The sequence below is a fragment of the Gastrolobium bilobum genome, unplaced genomic scaffold, assembly GCF_033153095.1.
Source record: "Gastrolobium bilobum isolate Gb01-03AN ecotype WA unplaced genomic scaffold, APGP_CSIRO_Gbil_v1 utg11686, whole genome shotgun sequence".
Classification (NCBI taxonomy): domain Eukaryota; kingdom Viridiplantae; phylum Streptophyta; class Magnoliopsida; order Fabales; family Fabaceae; genus Gastrolobium; species Gastrolobium bilobum.
In genome coordinates, this window is record NW_026897523.1 from 16,653 (window position 1) to 41,940 (window position 25,288).

Below are 25,288 nucleotides of genomic sequence, written 5' to 3' on the forward strand. Positions count from 1 at the left end.
CAGAATATACTCCAGTAAATTTATACATGTATGGTGAATAAAAAAGTCAACACTACATGTATGAATGGCTGTACAGAAGGCAAGCAAAATCACAATGAAGGCCCTTATCTCTGGAGATTAACTCATTTGAAAATGTACACCTGACATCAATCATCTCTTTTCAAGCGAGGCACATAAGCTGAAAGCAAACCCCAAAAAACATAGCTGGTCGATGATGCGAGAAGTATGAGAACTGGAGAACGAATTTTTTCATCTTTATTTCACCTTTACCTAATGAGTGAAGCCCACTTTGGATCCTAACGAAAAAACACGGTCTCCACTTTAGTCTCTCACAAAAACAATTAGTATCGTGGTTCTTATAAAATTCAAAGTAGATCCATTTTGGTCTCTTTTGAGGGATTAATGTGAGTCTTTTCTTAATTTGTCAGCCACGATTTAAACTAAATGGGTCCACTTTAAATTTCTTAACTTAAGGACCTCGAGACTTTCTTTTTAAGGGACGAATAATTTAAACTAAATGGATCCGGTTGGAATTTCTTAACTTAAAATCTCGAGACTTTTTATTGTAAGGGACGAATATGGAGATAGTGTTTTTTTGTTAACTGCCCATTACCTAATTATCCTTTTTGTAAAAAAAATAATAATAATTACTTGAAAGTTCATCAGGTGCGGGAGGAACAAAGTAAGTCTGCCACTGTTTATAGATGAGTTCCTATCAGTAGTGAGATTATGGGTCTCTTAGGAGTGTTAGAAGTCCGGTTCATGATTCATTATTATCGTAAAAGGGTTAGTATAATTAAAAAATATTTTTTAAATTTTCTTAATTTTGTCTTATCCATTAATACTTTTTTGGGTCTTCTAAATTGTGGAACTTTTTCAAGTCAATCACAGAGAAAAGGAAAGAACGATATCAACAAAAGGAAAGAAATGAATTTTAATGCTAAGAATAGTATGTGAATGAAACAATATAATCAATGGTGCAGAGTAAACATTGGTGTATTGTAAAATTGAATAAGATTGAATTTTGATGCAGGGAGTCATAAAAATGAAAGTAAATTAAATATAGACGAGAGTGAAATGGTTGGTTGGGTAGGATAGAAGGAGGGAGAGTCAGTAAAGAGTGATTTGAAAAGAATAGAATCCAATAATGAAATCCCTGTTTGTTGGCGCCACGAATTTCACGTTGATGCGAGGCAGAGCTAACAATTGCCGTTCTCATTCTAACGCCATCTTTTTCTCTCTCTCTTTTCCAATTCGGAGGTGACAACAATGGCGTATTCTCCCCCTTTTGCGGTGCCTATCGTCTTTCTCTTCTTTCTGTTCGCAGCAGCGGCCGCCGACGATGCCTCCTGCAATCATGAGATGCAATTGGTAATTAATTCATCGTCAAACTCAACTCATGTATACAATACAATACAATAGAATCAATATATGCATTTCAATCAATTTGGAAATGAGAATGTGAATTGGTGGCATCATGTATTTTATTCTCCGTGTGTCTGCGAACTTCCTAGTTCCTTATCCTGTTGAATTCTTGCAGGTCAAGGTGAAGAACTGGGTTGATGGCAAGGAAGGTGACATGTTTAATGGTATGACTGCAAAATTTGGTTCTTTTTTACCCGAGAATGAAGATCAAAGTGTCAGAACTCCTGCTGTTTTTCCTAATCCTATAGATTGCTGTTCCGCTTCAACTTCAAAGGTTTCACATACATTTACTATCTCATTTTCAGTTAGCTAATATTAAATGCCCATTGTAAATTCACAATTTATCCTCTTAATATTATGCATCAACTTTTTTTGGGGGGAACTTCATACATTTTTCTAACTTAACATATTGTATGTTGATATTTGGAAATCTTTTCAGTAATGGGTATTATATTATAGTTTCTCAAGCAGCATGCTCAGTGTTGTTGTGCTTTCCCGCTTTGCAGTTATCTGGATCAGTTGCTCTCTGTGTACGCGGTGTTTGTGACTTCACATCTAAAGCTGCATTCGCACAGTCAGCGGGTGCTACTGGCATGCTGATGATAAATGAGGCAGACGGTATGTTTCAGCACATCACGCATGACGTTTCCATTTTTAAATTTGGGAAGGGTCTGCCAGACTGATGAAGTTTCACTTGTTGTATTTGAATATAGGCACATAGATTATTTGTATTAAATATTAATAAACTGTCATAGTAATATAGATAAGAGTTTAGATTTGATCCAGTGTCACTGTAGAACATTATCCACTATCAGTAAACAACAAAGTGTCATATCATTGCACTAACTTTGGCAATTTAATTGCTGTAAAAGTTGTATTTTAAATAGGTGGCATCACATTCTAAACTAACATTGTACTCTTGTTAGAAATATAAAACTAGTAATTAGCCTTCGCATAACACCTCAAGCTTTTAGGAGAGTTGACCGTATTCTACACAAATAGCAATCAAAATTAAATCCTATAGTTTATTAGACCGAGCAGTATTGCTTTTCCAAAACATTACTTTCCACTAGTTCTTGTTTATCTCAGACAAAAGAAATATTTGTTAAGATAAGGAAGAGTATAATAGAGAAGGATCAGGTATCCTCCTAAGGCTATTCCAAAACTACAGAGGCGAGAAAAAAAAAATACATCAGCTCTAAAGAGAAACCCGATCCCATTGAACATCTGAACAATAACCTATGAACAGAAATCCACAAAGAAGCTATTAAAACGAGCTTGTCTCATTATTTGTTATTTGTCATGCTTGTTTTCATGCTTATTTTATCATAATATGTATTTTAATGATCCATGCAGAAAGGTCACATGATCCGCAACTTAAATTACAAAATCAAATGGCAACTTGCGTATACTAAGTGACATTGTCATTTTCTTTTTCTTTTGCTTCAATCTTGATTTATTCTTAAAGTTATTACGTGTAGCAGAAGGAATATCCACTAAATGTTTTAGCATTACAACTCCCTAATTGAAACTTACCTTTACTACAATTTTTTACTTATTCTGTTCTTTCAAATTTTTAATCTGTTTTAGTCAATAAAGTTTTCTATGATCATATTTTGTCTGAAATCTATCTGTTTACTTTCTGTCAGAGCTCTTTGAGATGGAATGCTCCAGTCAAACTAGGGTAAACATTTCAATTCCAGTTGTGGTGATAACAAATTCAACCGGAGAAAATCTCAAGAAAATTTTGACGTCTGGAAGGAGAGGTCAGGCCTACAATTCTTTAAACTTCTATTTGTAAAACTGCTGTGTTTGAGAAATATGAGTAACATGTTGGGTTTTGCTTAATAATTACCTAAGAACAGCTTTTCAGCTAAAAGCTCTTTCGGCAGCATTTTCATTATTAATTTTTTCTTATCACAAAAAAAGCTAATCCAAACACATTAAGTCTTTTATGGGATACAGACCTTTTTTGGCATCTTGATGGAGCTATGACGACGAATTCTTCAGGGGGATTTTCTGATGAATATGCAGAGATTTTGGAATTACAGATATTCTATTTGGATGTATATCAATCAATTTTCTCATCGATCTTTTCTCTGGTCTCCATTGGGGCATGGGTTTGCCACTGATGAACTTGTCTTCTTTCTGTTGATACATTTCTTAATTTTTAAAAGGAGACAACAGAAAAATATAGACAGAAGCTCTTTATTATTGAATGTGTCATTTAGATTTAACTAATAGACTAATGGTTTATAACTGGGGAACTTGGTGGGTAAAGCCTTAGTATTTGTGTTGATTCAAGTAATTTCACTTGTGATTGGTATCACCATTTAATACAGTGCACCTGAGTACTGTTTCATACTAATCCTGGACTTTTGATGTTGCCTCACTTCATATATTTCTTCAATGCATTAAACATTCAGTAAATTGTAAAATCATTCAATTGGTAGCACTACAAGGTGTTATTTTGATGGGAATATGCTTTTCAATCCTCTCTCCCTCATTAACACATGCATGCCATGCATTCTCATAAACCCTTTTGACTGAATAAGATTAAAGTAAAATGTTGCTGGTTTTATCAATAAAAAAATGCATATTTATACTGGATGCGAAGTTTGTTTCCCCATGATTTACAGATGATTAATTCTGAGTTGTCCATTGCAGTGGAAGTTTTGCTGTATGCTCCGACTCGCCCACTTATAGACTACTCAGTTGCATTTTTGTGGTTGATGTCTGTCGGAACAGTTACATGTGCTTCACTATGGTCAGATATAACTGCTCGTGATCAGTCTGATGAACGCTATAATGAATTGTCTCCCAAGGTTTTTCATGCAACCCTACATCTATCTTGAAGTTTATGATATGCACTTAAATGTTTTGTTGTGTACTTTTCTTCTTGTTTGGAGTGACTAAAAGTAATTTAAGAAATATCTTGATGGCAAGGTATGCATGCTTTCATGACTAACATACCTAATATTTTAACAATGGTTAAATGAGGAATTTGTAATCACAGGCTGACCATGACATTTGCGCTAATCTACATTTCCTTTTATGTTTGACTGCTCTTTGTACAATTAGCCATTGATCGTTTCAATCAATTAACTATTAGAATGGACGCAATGGAGCATGTCTTCTTTCGTTCATTTTGTTTACTGATTACAAATGTTTTCAGTTCACTTTTTATACATCTTCAAGCATATTTTTTGTGCATATTTTTTGTACATATAAATTTCTTTTCTTTTGCTAGGGATCTTCTAGGGCTGAAACAGCGAAGGATGAGGAAATTGTTAACATAGATACAAAGGGTGCTATCGTCTTTGTCATTACGGCATCTACTTTTCTTGTGCTACTGTTCTTCTTCATGTCATCTTGGTTTATCTGGGTGCTGATTGTACTTTTCTGCATTGGTGGTATTGAGGTAAGGTAACTCATTTCGGATTTTACTCCTAACCTTACTGATTGAAAAAAAAAGTATATATATCATATTTCATGGTATGCACGAGGCCTATACCATATTGGTGTCACTGCATAAAAAAAGTCCACGATTAAACTACTATCTGTATAAAAACTGAAGTGTGTAATTCTAATTCAATTAAACGTGCACCATTCAAAGTATATTATATTGGTCTTACTGGATTCATAACCAAGTTATAGAAAGGTAAGAAAGGGGGTGAGAGAGAGTACAAGTGTTTGAGAAGCCATGCCTGCAACTAGAAAGGATTTAAGAGCACAAATACCCACACCATTACTATCGTCAACATACACAACCAAAAGAATATAACTGAGTAGTTAGCTGACAGAAATGGGATGATAATAACTACTCTCCTATAAGTTAAGCTCGTGAACTACTTAACAATAATTGTTTAATCCAATTCCGTGGAGAATAAAGTAACCTTCCAAACTCTCCTTCAGCAACAAAGCGAGGCAATGCTCCATATATAAATCCTACAAATCACCATACAAAAATGCATTTTTTGTATTTAATTGATGAGAGGGACAATGGTGAGTGAAGTTAATAAGTAGGTGGACAAAGGCAAGATTAACAAGAAATTAAAAAGTCTTGGAGAAGTCTACTCCATAAGCTAGCGTAGCCCTTGTCAATCAACCAAGCTTTCAAGCAAATAATAGACCCTTAGAGATTTACTTCCGGTTAAAATTATAGGGATTTAGATATATAGATGGAAGGAAGAAAAGGAGATAATAGTAGCTGAATAGAGAACATGCTATGATATGGGACAAAAGATAAAGTAATAAGCCCTAATTATACTAAATAGGGGACTCCTAAAACAAGGAAACAAATAATGAAATATAAGAAAATAGGAAAACTATTGCTAGGAGATTATCTAAGATACTCTAAACTATTTTAAGATATAATCAAGATCGAAGTTATCAAATGCAGATTGCGGCATGTCACGACCAACCCCGAAAAACGCTATAACGTTATAGCGGGATGCGGTTGCAATATTGGAATAGATATGTGACAGAAATAATGACAAAAAGAAACATATTTTAAAGGTTGAGATAGTATAAGTGGCAGAGAGAGATGCAAATAGACTATAAAACCCTTAAAAAATATTCTGTTACACATTTAAATTTAGGACAAAATTGACATTTTGCCTTATGACAGTAATATGGCTGCAATTTGGCCACAAATGTGATCGCAATTGCCGCCATTGCGTTCCAGTGCGGCGCGGTGCGACTTCTTGGGCGAGGCACCGCAACGCCCATACGGAGCGGCTCGCGGCGCTATTGCGGTGCAATTAATTACTATGATCAAGATATAATACGGTATTTTCTAGATTTTCTAACACTTCTATTGTATAAACCTATTTCAACATCAATGTCACCTTTATCCTTATTTAGTTGGGGTCATACTTGTAAATAGCCCCGCTTTAGTGCGCTATAGCGAAGTTGCGTTGCAGTGCAGTGGCCGGCCGCCACAGACCGCGCCGCTATGGTCAGGTGAAGTGTAGCGGATGTAGCAGCCGCTATTGCGGTTGAATCGCGGCGCTATTGCGCCGCTACAGTAGTTTCTACAAAAGTGTTCCCATCGTAGAAGGAAGAGATTTACAACTTAGATACAAGTTAAAGTGAAGATGAATATTTGGATGTTCATGATTTCAATTATGATTAGTTCTTTGATTTTGACAATTCACTTAAGTGGCGGTTTGAATTTTGACTAATTTTGCCACTTTATTTTGTCGTGTTACATTATTTGAGATATTAATTCCTTTAATTTTCTTATGATTTGAATTTTAATATTTGAAATCAATTATTTTTGAGTTTGAGATCCTTCAAATTTATTTTTTTGTCACATTTTCATATTTTAAGTTTTATATTTGTGGAGTACAATTTAGTGTATCACTTAGGTACACTTTGCGCAGTAGCGTCGTAGCGCTACCCGCTATAGTGTTATAGCAATATGGAGGGTCAGCCGCTACGCGCTACTATCCGAGATTAATAAGTATGGTTGGGGTATGTGGTCGATGAAGCCAAATAAAAAGCAAGAAAAGATTGAGAGAAAAAATAAATAAATAAGAGAAGAAATGAATAAATAAATGTAGGGAAAGAGGACTAAAAATGCCATGTATAATAAAGGAAATAACAACCTAACCCTTCTTAATGCTAATTGCTTTTCAACCACTCCATCCTAAGAAAATTCGCATGCCAATCTATTTCCCACTCCATCAACATGTTTATTCACACATATTTGTTTCAAGGGAATTGTTGTTTCTCACATTCAAAGAGATTGGGCAGCTTTGCTACGTTCTTGAGTTTGTTTCTTGTTGTATCTACTTATCTGCTTCGGAGAATATTTTGTCTGCCCCCTAGTTGTATTTTTCCTCTTCTCTCTAATATAATTTATTTTTTCTATAAAAAATACATTAGGGAGTACTTAGGATTTTCTGTTAACTGATCTATTGATCTATTTGAAACCATATGCATATAAACTGCTGATAAGCATTTGGGTTTTGGATTTTTTTTAATTGCTTAAAAGTCCTCTTTTCAGTAATTGAAGTTTGCTTTATTTTTCAGGGGATGCACAATGTTATTGTTAGCCTCACTTTAAGGTACAATCAATGTCTTCTTTCTTCTAATAAAAAAGGGAAATTAATGTTTTTTCTGAATGTTGTGTTCTGTTCATTTCTCATTTGTTTTTCAAATGTATGAGCAGAAAACGTCCAAATTGTGGTCAGAAGACTCTGAATTTGCCTCTTTTTGGGGAGGTTTCTATTTTCTCACTGATAGTGTTACTATTCTGTTTGATATTTGCGGTTATATGGGCTGTTACTCGGCGGGAATCATTTTCATGGTTTGGCCAAGATGTTCTTGTAAGTTTCTGTTTCTAGTACCTGCACAATAGGTCTTTCTATTATCATTGCAGTTTCTAAATTAGAACTTTGAGACAGCGAGGTAAACATTGAAAAGTATTGTTCATGATGCTTACCATATGAAATTCAGTCTCATTTCTAGAAAGTTGTCATTGAATAATACTGACTCTAATTGAAAAGTTGAGAGGAACCCAGGAAATTGGTTTTATGAAAATGGGCAGAAGTTGCAATGGTTTCTAGTTCTAGGTCTGCCTGTGTTGATATGTTCATATTGCCTAGAAAGCTTTTGCATACATTTAATAGCACCCACTTATGTACATGTATACATGCATGCGTACATATAAATGCACACGTGAGCGTATATGTATAGGCACATAATATGGTTGCATGTATATATTTTTCGATTTAATCATTGTAAATGTTTGTGCTCATGTCAAATACAAAATTGGTATCTTGTTTGTTTTCATAGAGATCTTTCGGCCCGCATTGCATTGAAAAGTGCTTTTTTTTTTTGTCTTTATGGTTGTTACCATTCACTCGCGAGAAGCTGTTCATTTAATCTTTTATTTTGTGCAATTCACTTGAAATATGGCTTTATTCTTGATAGGGCATCTGTTTGATGATTACTGTCTTGCAATTGGCTCGATTGCCTAATATTAAGGTACCTGAATGGGTTCCTTGTGTTTATAATAATTGTTTCCCTACATATTTTGTTCCGATATCAATTATAACATATCGTGTAATTTGCTTATGCATCTGATATCATAGGTTGCAACTGTACTCCTTTGTTGTGCATTTGTATACGACATCTTTTGGGTATTCATATCTCCAGTGATATTCAAGAAGAGTGTTATGATTACGGTAAGTCTTCGTTTTTACTAGTTTAGTTATTTGGATTGTTTCATTTCATTGCAGTTTGGCTCTCAAATGTAAATTCTTAATCATACACCCAGCTCATCTTCTTTCTTTCTTATCCTTTCTTATATTTCCTTTCCTTTCTAGTCACGGGATATCTGTCCTTCATCTTGCTAAAAACATATAGATTATATATTTTTTCGTTTTCCTTTTCTTTTTCTTCTCATTGGTTCATTGCAGAGTTGAACTTCTTATTTTCCTTTTTAAATGTACCTTGTGTTTTCTCTTTCAAATATGAATTAATTTTTTACACCAAAAAAAAGGTGTCCTATAGTTGTATTACGTGCTTTCGTTTCTAGGTTGCTCGTGGTGACAAGGCTGGTGGGGAAGCAATTCCTATGCTTTTGAGATTTCCTCGGCCTTCTGATCCTTGGGGTGGCTATGATATGATTGGATTTGGAGATATTCTCTTTCCTGGTTTGCTTGTTTCATTTACTCGTAGGTATTGAATTCCTTATTTAGTCAACTTAAATAAATGGAAGGTTTATAAACTGAAATATAAACTTATAGCTTTGAATAGAATAAAATCCAATGCAAATTTTCCTCCATCTTTTTTAAAAATTTTTGGTAAATACTTTTCCTTTTGATTTTAAAGTTTAATTACTTTGTAATTTTTCTTTGCCTTATGTCTAGCAAACTGGGGGATCTACAATTTGGTTAAGTTACTTGTGAGCTTATGAAATAGATGCAGTAGTTTGAGCTTTGACAAATATCTATTGCTGTGAATCTTTTTGACATGTGTTCCATGACAATAATGATAAAGATGATTGTGAACTTTTCTTCCATGTCTCTATTGTTGTACATGGAAACACGCATGCAATATAAAAGGGGGCGATGATTGGGAGATGAGCATCTAGTCGGAAGAGGGAATAAAGTCTGAAGATATCTGAATAATTCTTTTCATGCAGCATACACAAGTTATTTTGAATTTAAAATTTTGTTTACATTAAAATTTCCCTGATGTCCGGGACAAAGGAGAGAAAAAATATAATTTATTATGGAGAATTAAAGTAATTGGATTGTACGGTGGATGTTACATTAATTTTCTCTCTGTCTATGAGAATGTGAAAATAAGTAACGATACCAAGTTTAGATTTCTCTAACTTGCAAAGCTAGTTTTCTATGTGCTACTAACTTGATAGTAAGCAGTGTACGATCACATGACACCTTAGTGGGGGAAATCTCTTTAATGCTGCTGGAGTACCGAGTTTTACTTTAAAAAGGAAACTTTTTTTTTCCATTTTAACCCATGTTTTCCTTTATAATTCCCCTTAAATCCCAAAAACTTCCCCTTTTGGCATGGATGTACTTTAGTGGTATGTCCTAGGGTTGACTCATTCCAGCCGTACGTGAAGAAGGTGCCGTGCTGCTTATGATGGCAGGGGGGGGATGAAAGGAGACTTGGAAATTAGATTTGAGTGAATTGAGAGTGTGTCCAATTAGACCACGCTATATATAGAGAGAGAGGGGGTACCTTCTTATAACCCCAAGACTACTTCCGAAGGATAACTATGAGAGGAGAAACATTAAACCCAAATATAAAAGCACATCTAAGCAAAGCTTGTGAGTTTCTTTGCACGATTAGCAGAGAAACCCTGCTAGAATAAAGAGGCCAAGAAGATCACTGCATCTCATCACAGCAGCAGCAGCATAAAAATGTCCTTTAAAACTCTGGTGAACTCTCCAACCATAACCACTAATAAATATATTACACCGCCTGAAAAGCCTTTCCATCTTTACTCTAGACAAGACTCTTAAACCAATCAACAAAGTTCCCAAACTTTCTGGACAGATTATGCACCAAAAACGCCAAAGTCTCTACACATCCACACGTATCTAGCAGTAGGAGAACGTAAGAATACAGGCTGCTACTTCTTAACTCCATTTTCTTTCAGGGTTGACGCAGTGATTGTTCTCGTGTTAGGTTTTGTGGGATAGGGATCATTCTTTCTCTTCCTTACATCCCCAGCTTTATTGTTTATCTACTCTGCATCATAATCCCATTGGCAGCTTCTATTTTCTCCAAAAAATTGTTTCTTGGAACATTTGTGTTGTCTTTATCATATATTGTGCTAGAATAGTCTCCGAATCTCAGAAAACAGAGATATTACTAGAGACACTTTTGTGAGGGTTGCTAACCTGCATCAAGTCATTATAAATCCAAATCAATACTGCTGTTTAAATGAAAAAGACTTAATCTTTGAGGAGGCGTTGGACTTCCAAATAGTTTTAGCAAAAGAAGTTGTTCTTATTAGGAGAATGAATGAGTTGTTGGGAATAGGATATACCGAAACACTCTTTAGAGGAATCTCAGGTCCATATTCTACTACCCACTGAAGAGTCTAGGAGAAGAAGAGATCCCAATTCCATTGCCTCCCTACCATTAACGTTTTGATAAAAGTGAAAGGTTCAATAGAAGGAAGAGTTCTGGAGAATACAGAAGCTATAAATGGATAAAGACAAAGATTGGAAATAAAGGAAGGTTGATTCCAACCCACGAATCCTCCCAAAATCTATTAAGAGAGCCATCCCCAAATATGAAAGAAACCAAAGAATGAAAGCAGTGATTACCAACATCTTATCAATCCCATACTTGCTCTGAATTACCTGATGCCATAGAGAATGTGATTCCTAAGAAAACTGCGTAAGGCAATGTTCTTAGATACCAAAGTACTGACATCCATAACTGATAACCCTCTCTTTCTTAGGTTTGCAACAATTCTCATAATCCAATTTTGTATCCCCAACTTCCGAACAAAGTAAATTTCTAATAATGCCGATGATGTTCTTAAATGGGAAATTTGTTTCTCATGCTTCAGCTTTGTGGGAGTCATATTGATCACATATATTAAGCATCATTCAGAAAATCATATCGGGTGATAAGGGGTGAATTTCAATTAAATTTTTATGAACTTGCTAGCCTTCTGTCTTTTAGATTGTGCTTCCTTGCATGAGCAGAAAGAGAACTGTTCTGTTTTTAATATTTGCTTTAGTCAAGTTTTTCTTTTTAGTGTATGTTTGACAAGATGCTTTGTTTTTAACGTATTTGTAATGACTTTTGATTGTCTCAGATTCGACAAAAATACCAAGAAGGGAGTCTTAAACGGGTATTTTCTTTGGTTGGTAATTGGCTATGCATTCGGTGAGTTCCTTTGCAGTATGTTTGTGTAGATAACTTGTTAAAATTCCTCCTATTTAGGAGAGTGTCTGAAAATGAGTTTTTTTTTTTTTTTTTTTCCCTTTGGGTATTTATTGACATTATTTAAACATTAGCTTATTAGAGTTGCTGACAATAACTCTGTTCCATTACCCTAATGTTTGAATATGCAATAACGCTCTGCTTAAGAACTGAAGCAGATACGCACGATGTCTGATTCCATACAAAAATGATGCGTAAGTCATTCATGATGCAGCGTCTTGTGTTGACGAAGTCCACACAAAAATTTCTCCTACACTTGAGTTAACAATATCCACAATGTCTTAAAGTCCAATATGTTATTATGATGCTAATGTGGCCTTATGGATGTCCCATGTTGATTACTCATTTATTCAGATTTAAAGCTATTATGCTCTTAGCCCCTGAAAGTGACAGAGGGTCGTTTCCTGTTTCAGGCCTCTTCTTCACATATCTTGGGCTATATATGATGAACGGTCATGGACAACCTGCACTTCTATACCTTGTTCCATGCACACTAGGTAAATAGTTTTTAGATTAGCTGTGCAGTGGTTCTCTTCATTAAACTCATCTCATGCCCAATTATTGTCAAATTAAATCAACAGGTGTCACTGTGTTATTGGGATGCATAAGAGGTGAGCTGAAGAGTCTCTGGGCTTATGATGCAGACTCGTCTTCGCCCAGAGCGCCTTCCGAAGTTTAAATCATTACACTGTAAAATGCAAATTGGGAAATATATATATATATATATATAGGAAATATACCGGGTGTACAGGCAACTCTTTCTTGGGCCTACATAACTAACTTTTGTATTTTATGATTAATAATAGATGAATGGTCTTTCTGCTGCTTCATAGTTTTATTAAAAGAAGGAAAATTAAGCTTCTGAAATTTACCATCATTTCTTGGCTACTGTTGTTGCTATCGTAGGTAGTTCTTGTTTTATTTTGCTTTTCAATGGCAATGTGATTGAAGGTACAACTAACGTGCTTTCAAGGAAAACGCTTCTGTTTGTTTCAGTTCATTTTTGGAAAAATTATTTATTTGTTTTTTTAAAAACAATAAAAATATTACTTTTTTTTCAAAAGATTTACCTAGAAATTATGAAAAATGATTTTTTTTTTTTAAATAAACTAATCCGGGCATACAAACCGAATCGTAAGTTTATTTAAGGTGCTTTGTAAATAGATGATTTAATTATCAGGTCTTAATATTCTGTGTAGTTTTAAACTTTCTCTTTTAAAAAAGTTGTTGCCAAGTGTCTTACTGACCAATTTCAGCGACAAAATTTTTGATGCAACAGCCGTAGGTATATTTATATTAAAAGGAGAAATTTTTTGAATTTAAAAAAGAATTATAAAGATAAAAAAAAAAAAATTAATAAAAAAGAGTACAGAATTCGATATTTCAGTAGCAAAACATTTCCCAGCCAACGACTGGATGTCGATGGGTAGCAGCGTTTAGTTATTAATTAAATTTCACGGCTGGAAGACTTCTCCCGCCATTAATCATCAATGCCAAAAACTAAAAGTGTATTTTTGCATCGGAAAATATTGTCTTATCTGAATAGCATCTTTGGAGCCATATCGACTGCTATTTGTCGTTGACTTAATAGATTTGACTTTCGTCTTGTTCATTAATTTCCTCTTTTAGTCTTATTTTGAGCTTGAACAAGAATCAAAACCGCTGGTTAATTTTCTGCTAAAGACATATAAAAAAGATGCAAAATAATTAATTAAGTCTCGTTTTGAGTTGAAATAATTCTTAAATCACTATTTTCATTTTTAGGTGAAATTAAAAAAAGAGGCCTGTCTAGCACAATGTAGATAAAAAAATAGACATTATCACCGTCATATTCATGCTTCAAACTCAAATGACTCTTATGTAAGGAGGTGTGTTATAAAAATACAAAATAATTAATTATGATTGTTAACATTTTTCGTGGTAACCATGTATTTGATAATATAGGAATATCTCTTTCTTTGTTGAATATAAAAAAATGAAATTTAGATAAAATAAGGGGGAAATGTTTCTGCAGTTAATGCAGATAGGTTATCTGTATTTATTCCTAAAACGACGTCGTTTTGGTATTAAAATCTTAAAAAGTTATAAATATAAAGACTATTATAACTCTGAAATAAATTAAAATTACAAAAGTACCATGATTTACGCCCCAAAACGACATCGTATTAGGCTTTATCTGCAGTAACAGCAGAAAAAGCGAACCCATAAAATAATTATAAAAAGGTGGATAGAATAGATAAAAATTGTTTTTTCTTTCTTTCTAATTTTAATAAAAGATGTATCGACGGTACTTTCCTTGTTCAGATCACTTCTCCGAAAAAGCTTGGGCCTTGGGATACTAATGTCGGACAGGATATTTTTTTTCAGCCTTTTAGTAGTCATGCGTCCTAAATATATGTTGGGATCATTGTATACATGGTAATATACTTACAAGAAGTAACATTCCATAGAAATCTCACAAAAGAAATAAGAGAAAATGATAAGAGGAAAAAAGTGGGAGAAAATGAAAGAGAAAACTAAATAAATAAACAGTCGATAGAAATTCAGAGGTTTGTGAGATACATTTAATGTATTATAATTATTATTATTAATAATATTAAAGAAAGGCAAAGGGTACATCATACATGAGAATGAAAGAAAGAAAAAACAACATAATAATTTGATATTAGTTTTCTTTCCCACTCATGACTCATTTTATTTGTGATTGAAATTTGACATCATGAAGCAAGAACTTGCATATCAAGGGTTGATTATAAAGTAAAGGGGTTTCCACTATTTGAATACTGATCAAGGGAAGCATTCAAAATTATTTAATTAGCATATTTAGCAATAATAGATAGATAGATGGTATGTATGATCAAATTAAGGGGTAGCTAGGTAGCAGAGTAATTAATTAATAGCAGGAGGGAGGGAGCTGAAGATGAAGATGGCACAGGTCAGGCAGTCTAATGGCGAGTTGAGGATCAATTCCAAGAACAGGCAACATGTTGGAGTTCATATAAGAGCAAAGGCATCGCAAGTTTGCGTGTGATATTGTTGCACAGCATTCGTTTGATGGTGCTGTTGGGAATGGAGGTGTCACCGATGGCTTGCATGCCATTAGTTCTCCTATTGAAACGTCGCATAGAGCATTCCCACTCCCACTCCATGCACCAACCAACAATATGATCACGAGTAGATAAGCCACACCCACACTAGTACCACTACCCATTACTCTCTTATCTGAAGTAGTACTCATCATCAATCATATATCATATATATGCATTAATATCTTCTATATAATATATTAATGTGTGTGTGCTTCTGGCTTTATATATAGCTAGCGCGGGCCCTGAATTAATATATCATTGATTCCGAGCTTGCCCCTGAGTGTAGGATAACTTGCCAGATTTCATAATTGTCCCATTTTGTTTGACATGTACAGTACGTACATGGCGCACAACGGGCGAGAAAAAAGTCGAGTGTGCAATGAATGATGAATGATTTCACTGCACATTCAGTGCGTTAGGTGTAACAAAAATTCATGTAAAAAATACAATGCCATGGGATGGGATCTTCTCTACCAACAATTTCAAATTTGTGTGATTATATATTTCGATAAAGTCGTCAAGATTTTCAATATATGCTAATATTATATATGATTTATTTGTTTTATTTCTTTATTATTTTAATGAAATTAGTTAATAACTTAAACAATCAAATCTCAAGTTCGAGATATCTAAAAATCTGTAGACAAAAATCCATCACCAAAATGAAATCTGTATGTGTATATATATAATTAAAAAAAAAAACTATTCACCTTTTGCAGATTAAGCCATTTATCACTTAGAAATATGGTTAAAATGAATTAACGGAGGTCTGATATATATTTTCATGTTAAAGAATCAAGTTTTTTTCATCACTGTACGTACTATAGTTATATGTGGAATTTCCAAGTAATCCAACAATTACTGGTACCAAAAGACAAGAGGGGAGAGACAGAGAGAAAGAGAGAGGTTTTGGATTAAATGTTCGATAAAAGGGGTTGGAATATGGCTTTTGAGGGAAGGCGTTCGGCCCAAACCAATAAAAGGTAGAATTGGAGGAGAAGGCCAATACTCTTTACGTGGTAATTTTTGCGTACCAGCCCAGCATATGGGTATAGTCCAATGGGTTAGTTCAGCCCATTTAGTATTTTTAAAAATATATCATTTGGAGTATATAATTTTTTTTTATTTTTGGGTAGAAGTATATAGTTATTTGAACTAATCATTTTTATCCTGATTTTGAAAAGAAAAGTCTTTTTGCATGTTTGGTTTTATTTAATTTTTGTAGAAAATGGATTTATGTAATAATAAATTTTTGATTTTGAATTATTTTGTATTTAAATTAAACTAATCCAAGCATTTATCTAGTGTTGTAGTCATTTGCAAATCCACGTATATTCCTATTTAACCAATTTATTGTTTGTCTGTTAGTTGCGATCATTTTACTGGAAATATAGAGCACGTTACATTGCGGAAATATTTCAAGACATATATATATATATATATAGAGAGGAAGGGTACGATCATTTGACATCAGTGTCAAATTTGAAATTTGACACCTCATCTGAGAGCCATTAAATCAAAAAAGATCAACGATTTTGATTTGTATTCATGTGACACCATTGATCTTTTTAATCTAACGACTTTCAGACGAGGTGTCAGACTTTAAATTTGACTACTCTCAAAGGATCCTGCTCCATATATATATATATATATATATATATATATATATGTGTGTGTGTGTGTATAGGATTTACATTTCTGCAGCCATTGTATGTGCAGCAATCAAATATTTGTCATATATATACTTGAAAGCATTAAATGCGAGGAATCATAAGGATGAAAGCATTAAATGTAAGGAATCATAATCATACATATGTCGTTGTTGTATGTGAAGCAGCTACAAAAATAATTTTACTTATATATATATATATATTATGGTGTTACACATTTCATCCAGTTATGTAATAAGATCAAAATTTTATTTTTTAATAAGACAATAGTAATACTCTATTATAGTATCTTATTTGATTATTATATATATATAGAGAGAGGGTTGATGTTTGTCATTTTGAATCACATAAGTTATGTTATGTTGGGAGAGCGATAAACACAAAAAATGAAAATCATACGGGAGAAAGTGAGTGGTTTTTTAATTTAAATTTTTAAAAAATTATTATTTTGTGTCTATCTCTCTTAAAATGACATAACTTTATTTCATTTAAAATGACAAATGTTTTTTTCATATATATATATATATATATATATATATATATATATATATTAAAAAATAAAAAATGCACATATATATAACAATAATAAATAAATAATATAAAAGAAGCCTAGCACCAATAGAGCTAGCAACGCGCCATATTGACCCAATGAGTGCAGCTCAGTTGGTAACTTGGCGCTGAGTTAGTGGGGTTGGATATGTATTCGATTCCCGCTGAATGCATTCTTGGGGAGGGGGCTGAACCTTTAGCCATCACTGTTCCTCCGCACTCCGGATTAGTCTCATAGCCGGCTCAAAGAGTCGAAGCTCGTGCGGATACCGGAGGGAGCCAACTCGTCTCAAAGAGATAATTAGGGTTGGGTAACTCCAAAAAAGCAACGCGCCATATTGTTAAATAAAATATTTTTGGACTTTTAGCTTCGTAACGGCGCAAATAGCATCAAACTGGTACTAGGTGGAATATATTTTTGGTAATCTAGGTGGTATATATTTTATTTATGAGAATAACATTTGTTCTTTTTTAAGGATATAAACATATATTATTTTAGATCTTAATCGTTGATTTTCTTTCCTCAATAGCTATAATTTATTGGATCAAAATTATTAATTAATTAATAATAAGTTTGGCCCATTAAGTTTGACTCAATAAATTATAATCATCGATGAATGAAAATCAACGGTTAGGATCTAAAATGACATATGATTATATCTTTTAAAAATGATAGATGTTTTTCCCAATATATATATATATATATATATATATTGTTATATGACACGTGGTGACATCCTGCAAGCCCAAAGACATAAAAGTACAATATTTTTATGCAGACACGTGGTGACATCCTGCAAGCCCAAAGACATAAAAGTACAATATTTTTATGCAGACTGAATTTATCTGTTCAATAAGTGTAATATAACAAAATATATATATATGTGTCATTATATAATGATTGTAGGAAAAGGGAAAGGAAAAACAGTAGAAAGGAATCGAAAGAGAAATAGGAAAGGAATAACCAGGAAAAAGGAAAGGAGAAAGGAAGAACATATAGGAAAAGGAGCGATCGAAATAAAATAAAAAGGAAAGAAAAAAGAGGAAAAAAATATTGGGAAAAAAAATTCATTCTTCTAAATTTTTTATTTATTTATTTTATTTATAAAGTTGATATTTTGAAGTTATTTCTTTAAAAGTTATGAAGATGTCGTTATTCTGTCCAATTATTTTCTTATGAATCTTTTCTATTCTATTTGTTTATCTTTTATCTTTGAGTTTGTAAATTTATTTGTATTAGTTATGAGAATGATTTAGAATCAAGATTATGAAACCAAGAAATTCTATTGGTACCAAGTGGATATTAACATAATATATAATCTTTGACTAAATGGTTCTGATATGAATTAATCCATAAAGGTTTGGGATCAGAATATTTGTACGATAAGGGAGTCTTATCATAACTCGAGCTCTACCACACAGAATCTTTTCACATACAGAACCCACAAAATTTAAACACTTACAAAATTTGAGCATTAGTTATTTCAGTAAAAGACTACACGTTCCTTTATATGTTTGAATGCAGAGACCCACAAAGATTCAGACTTATATTTATTATTCATGATATTATTTTTTTATAATAAACATATTTGAGATAATGATTTTTTCACTAAAGTAGTTGGATTGGATATAGTTCGAAAACTCTAATATTACTAAAATTTATTTCACGTGTGTTTGTTTTTTATGCTAACATTTTCAGAGAGTAAACATGACAGTATGTGTATCCTTGGAGTAGGATGGAGTATCATGATTAAAGATTACGAGGACCATACGAATTTTACGAAGATTGTGTATACAAGCATAATTAAAGTTCTTATTTGATGTAAAATAGTTTAGACACAATAAACCAGTGTATTCGATTCAGTCAAATGTATAATTAAATTTTAAATATATTTTATAATATGCTTTATTTTATATCCACTATGTTAAAATCAAATTATAATTAATGTTCTTTAATTTAAAATAACAAATTAAGAAGCAATGTGATATCCAATGCTGAGAATGTTATAGAATGAAATAGGATAAAATGCAATCACAATTTTGTATTGTTATTTTATTATTAAATTTATGTCATTATTATTTTATTATCTGATAGGTGAATAATATAATAATAAAATTAGCAAAAGATAATTAATTTTTCTATATCTCTTAATTAAAAGACGAAAAGTTGTTTACCGAAAAAAAAAAACTTTTTCACCCTTTTGTCCCTCATTAATTATTTGTCATTCTCCCAAAACTATCCACCATCTTGCTCCCCTTTAGTCGATTAAGATGAACTGTTAATCGACTAAATAGTGAAAATGCTGAAAAAATGCTCCCCGAAACTTAATCGATTAAAAATCCATCTTGATCGATTAAATTTTGGGACATTTAATCGACTACAAATGTTATTTAGTCGATTAAATGTAGCGGAAAACGTTTTTAAACCCCCCCATTTCGCAGAGGGGGTTATTTCAAACCCTAGTCGATTAAGGGAGCCTTCAAACCCCAAAATCGAACCTCATCCAGAACCGACACAAACCCCTCCCCCTGGACTGTCGATTGCACCATCAAATCGCTGCACCTCGTGAAATTGTGTGGCTAGGTAACGTTTTGGCACTTTCATTTTCAGAAATGTTTTGTTTTTGTTAAAAAAAAATTTGGTACATGATATTGTTTCTGGTTTTTTTTCTGTTTTATGGTAGAACGTTCTTTTATGTTTTATGTCTTGAGTTATTGACATTGTTTCATGAAGATACACATTAGGGATTTGGAACTCATTTTACCCCTTTCATGATTTTGAATTTTTTTAAATCACAAACAACATAAAATTTTGTCCATTTATTTTCTCTGATTGTGAGTTTTTCACTTACCTTTCTTGTCTTATTTTTCCACTTGCATTTTAGGTACGCTTGTTAAAATGGCTGGTCGTAGAAGATCAAGCAATGCCGACGGTGAGAGACGCACGAAGCAACGACAAGACCGGTCGTCTTCGTCAAGGCCACAAGACAAAGAGCCTGCTACTGTCAACCTCCCATTTGGATACTTGTTTGAAGATGACCCCTCGGTTCACGCTGTATTTGTACGTGACCATGTGAACTGACCCTTATGTCCTCCGAAATCATTGGATACAACATTTTTTATGGCAGAGGGATTTCACATTGTGGCGTTGTTGAAGGCAGCACATCTTACGGTTTTGGCTGAGATGTTATGTCTGTATTCAGAGCTTATGGTGCGGGCCTTCTACCATAACCTCAGCTACATACAGGGTGAGTTGAGGTCGAGGGTCTGCGGTGTGGACATCATCATGACGGCTCTGGTATGGTTGGAGATACTGGGCTATGACTTTGATGCTTCGCAGACTGTGGAGTATGATGCAAATAGCAGTGTATCACTTCCTGGATATGCCCGAGGTGATGCTGTGGAGGAGGCCAGGAGGCCTGATATCGGACGTGGGGGGAACATTCACTACACAGTGGGGTTGCTTAGTGTAGAGGCTCGTATATTACACTATGTCATCACCCACATACTGTTTCTGTGAGCTTTCAATCATTCTAGGGTGTTGGAACATGACATTCCTAGCATGTAGGCTATCCGACATGGTGTTATGGTGAACTGGAGGCACTATATCTGTTGGATGATGTTTAAGGCCAAACATAAGGGTGCACTTCCATTTGCCTATCTGGTACAGAGGATATTGGTTCACTTTGGTGTTCCCATGGACAATGAGCAGTTGAAGAAGACCACAGGCTATAATTGTAAGTTCGGAAAGCGTCTACTAGAGCAATGCAAAATCTCAAAGAACAGGGCGGGTGTGTGGCAGTTCACAGGTACGGTTGAGGTTGAGGTTCCTGATGTTGCCCCAGATGCATACATGGTTGAGCCCAAGGTGGAAGATGATGATGACGACGATGATGAGACTGACTTGCAGGATATAGCTGAGACTGAGGGTGGGTTTTCATTGCGTGATGTCATGAAGGGTATAAATGCCACACTGAAGAAGATAGGAAAGATGGCGCTGAAACATAAAAAATGGAGAAAGAGTCACATCCAGAAAAGGAATGAAAAGTTTAGACACATACATGGAAGGTTCAAGGGTCTGGAAGATAGGCTTGCTCGTCTAGAGCTTGCACGAGGACAGAAGGTTGAGGAGGATGCAAAGGAGGGGGCTCATGTGTCAGATGAGGAGGACGAGGAGACGACATCCGAGGAGGACGAGGATTAGATTTAGGGTTTATGTTTTTAGTTCATGTTTAGGGTGGATTTATGTTATGTAATTTCCTTTACATCATATTTGATGTAGGGTTTAGGGTTTGTATTTCGTTTAGTTCCTGAACTATTTGATGTAATTAAGTTGTTGTTTCATTATCGAAATTATGTATCATTAATTATGCCCTTTCAATGTTTAACAAATGCCGTGAATGGTACTTTTGCACTAACTTGATCAATTTGGTTCAAACCATAGGGCAACAGGTCAAAATTGTCCATAGCAACTCAGAACAATCACTAATATGTGTGTAAAATGAATTAACCAAGTTTTGGGGAGCCTAAACCAACGTTTGCAATCAATATATTTACATTTAGGTAATAGAACGTCCACGTTATTTTTTTGTGTCACAAATTGTGTTCCCCAAGTCACACTAACGTATTCCATGAGTGTAGAATCGCAACTAAGACAAAAAAAAAAATACGAGGAAAACAAAATGGGGTGCCAAAAGCAATGATTTACTCGATCAACCTGTACTGGTTTAATCGACTACAATTTTTAGTCGATTAAACCAGTACAGGTTGATCGATTAAATCATTGCTTTTGGCACCCCATTCTGTTTTCCTCGAATTTTTTGGTCTTAGTTGCTATTCTACACTCATGGAATACGTTAGTGTGACTTGGGGAACAAAATTTGTGATACAAAAAACAACGTGGACGTTCTATTCCCATAACGTGCACATATTGATTGCAAACGTTGGTTTAGGTTCCCCAAAACATGGTTAATTCATTTTACACACGTATTAGTGATTGTTCTGAGTTGTTATGGACAATTGTGACCTTATGTGCTATGGTTTGGACCAAATTGATCAAGTTAGTACAAAGTTCCATTCATGGCATTTGTTAAACATTCCATGTCTTCGGTTAAAAATTTCATCGAAAACAACATAAAGCAACATAAGGTTTACAATACACAGTAACATAATAGAAATACATGAACTAAACCATAAACACATGAACCGCCTCCCATGGTGCCTGCTAACATCAAGTTCATAAGTGAATGCACAATATTGGTTCAACTCTGTCTAATCTTCATAGGACATGTACGTTTATTGTGACCAATTTGTTTGCAGGTGCTACATCTACTCTGACTGCTTGTGGGTTGAGACTCAACCCAATCCATCTCGTTCGTATCCTTGAAGACTTCGGTCTTCCTTGTGCAAGTACCAAAGATGCATTTGGGATAATAGTTGGGCCATCTATTTGTGAAATCAACAACTCATTACCCATTGGATACCAATGTGCAGCATAGACCTTGTCAATTTGTGAAATTGAAAACACAGGATCGACATAGTCATAGTGGTTCAAATTTTCTACCTTGCACGCCGTTAACACGTGACTGCAAGGAAATCTTCTAGCTGTGAACCGTCCACATTGACATTTGCGATTGAGCAAGTCCACCCTCATTATGTCGCTGGCATCATGCGTAGATTGATTGTAGGTATCCTCAACTTCAAACAACTGCAAGTCTCTATCAAAAACACGCACACAGAGACTCACCGTTAACTGATCATTCTTTTGTATGTAATCCTCAACCTTTTTTGCAATTCTCCAACCTTTTGCCATTGCTTTTTGGATCTTTTCACGTCTCTTGACAAAATACTCAACAAGTCTACTTTGAGTCATCTTGACCAATGCTGTTACAGGCAAATTACGTGCACCCCTTAGGACCTTATTGACACACTCAGATAGGTTAGTCGTCATATGATCTAACCTGGGGCCCTCTTCATCATAAGACCTGCACCATTTCTCTTTGAGAATCTGATATATCCATGAAGCTACTTATGGGTTACTGTAGACAAATTCCTGAAATCTAATATCAAAATGAATCTTCAAACTCAGGTACGCTGCAAATCATGAAAATTGAACGAGTTATATATAAATTTGCATTAGATACAACATGTACACATTCACGAAATTGTATACCTAGTTTCATCAGGGTTTTCTTCAGTTCCACATCCCTAAACTTAGTGTTAAAGTTGCTTCCGATGTGACGAAGACAAAACACGTGATATACAAAGGGAGGCTGCCAACCGGCATGATCCTTCACAGCCCTGATGATGTTTGGGTGACAATAGGATATTAGACAAATATCATGCCTATGTGTCACGTGAAAACGCATTAGACTAATAAACCACGACAAATCTTCCAATCTCTCACCCGGCGGAACAATGGCAAAGGCAATTGGCAAAAGTATCCATCTCTTTCCTCTGACGTAGCAGTCAAAAGGGTACCTTTGTATTTACCGTACAGATGCGTGCCATCAATTTGGATTATGGGTTTACAATATTTGAAAGCCTCAATGCATTGGTGAAAGGTCCAAAATACCCTGCGAAAGACAGCCTTATCGGTGTAGACTCGAAGTTCATCAAAACATTGGTCCGTATCAATCTTGAACACGAAGTGGTGGCATAACCTGGGAACTCAGGTTTCCTGAGTTTGTGTCAGCATCAAAATTACCCTCTACGTCCGTAGCTGAGGTGTCACCTAGCGGAATAACACTCCCATGCTCCTCATCACTGTCCATATCCTCCTCATGCTCATCCTAGTCTATTTCCCTCAGAGTTATCTGACTTAAGACAGGTGCAGGTGCAGATAAACCGACGACCCTGTCTTCTTGACTCTAACTTTTTTCTTGCATAGGTGCAGATGAAGATTGACCACAATATATTTCAACATATATGTCAATAAAATTTTGAAATTTTCGGTCAACAATTGCATCTATGACACATTCCACATCTTCATCGTCACATATATCGTTATCAATGTAGAATAGAACATCCTTACCAACTGTAGACTCTACCATGGCGATCATCCGCTGAACGCATTGGCTGCCTTGTAGCCTCAATTTTTGGTGAATTCTCCCCTTCAGCTCATTGTATGTAGTGCCCCGTTTGATTTTCAACATTTTTGTTTTTCCTTCAGATTGAAAGTAGATCATTTTAACATACATGTTTGGACTTGGGCTCATCTTTCACACGAATTTGGAAGTAGGGTTCGGATTTTGGGGGCAACAAATGAGAATATAAGTGGAATGACAATGATTTCACAATATTAAGGCTTTAGAGATGGTGGGATGAAATGTAATCGTGATTGGAAGGATCACAGATGACAAACAAGAGATATAATGGTTTACAAAACGAAAATATTTGAAATGAGACCGAGAAAGGGCTACATATAGGGTTTTTCGCGACATTTAATCGACTAAATAACATTTTTAGTCGATTAAATGTCCCTAAATTTAATCGATCAAGATGAATTTTTAATCGATTAAATTTCGGGAGCATTTTTTCGGCATTTTCACTATTTAGTCGATTAAAAGTTCATCTTCATCGACTAAAGGGGGCAGGATGGTGGATAGTTTTGGGGCAGGGGCAAATTAGTTATTAATTAATTAATGAGGGGAAAAATGGTCAAAAAGCCAAAAAAAGAGAGACAAAAATTCAAGATATTGGTTGAGATGGAATAAAGTAGATTTCATCAAGTTTTATTTTATTTTACGGTATATTAAACTACTCAAACAATATTGAGTAATGTCATTTCATCCCCTTCTATTTCATTCCATCTCCTTAATAATTTAGGTTGAAGCTTTATTTTGATTATTTTTAATAGTTAGCGTCGCAATAAAAAAAATGAAAAATGAAATATAAATTTGGATATAATAAAAAAAATGTCATGCAACTTATGCCTCTAAAAAGAATAAAATTATCCAATGGATGGGTTCTGCAAAATCAGTGTGAAAAGAGGTTTGAAATTAAGTATAGAAACATATATTTTAATAAGGGAAAAAATATCTAATGTAACATTAAATATTTTTTGTCTGATGTTTACTAAAACGACATTGTTTTAGGGTTGAAAAG

General features: G+C 34.3%; 1 protein-coding gene across 2 annotated transcripts; it reads left to right on the plus strand.

Annotated features, from left to right (window-relative positions):
- The first annotated feature begins 1,077 nt into the window (after nucleotides 1-1,077).
- On the plus strand, nucleotides 1,078-12,621 carry LOC133307639 (signal peptide peptidase-like 5). 2 transcript variants are annotated; one of them, XM_061508186.1, is made up of 14 exons: nucleotides 1,078-1,371; nucleotides 1,541-1,699; nucleotides 1,932-2,043; nucleotides 3,075-3,191; nucleotides 4,093-4,250; nucleotides 4,676-4,846; nucleotides 7,465-7,499; nucleotides 7,604-7,760; nucleotides 8,368-8,421; nucleotides 8,529-8,621; nucleotides 8,975-9,117; nucleotides 11,747-11,817; nucleotides 12,288-12,371; nucleotides 12,456-12,621. In XM_061508186.1, exons 1-14 carry the CDS (start codon nucleotides 1,270-1,272, stop codon nucleotides 12,551-12,553), a joined length of 1,554 nt encoding a protein of 517 aa, XP_061364170.1. In that variant the 5' UTR covers nucleotides 1,078-1,269; the 3' UTR covers nucleotides 12,554-12,621. The 2 variants fall into 2 exon arrangements, with proteins under 2 accessions (XP_061364170.1, XP_061364171.1); XM_061508187.1 differs by having other exon boundaries at nucleotides 4,174-4,250.
- Nucleotides 12,622-25,288: the final 12,667 nt, after the last annotated feature.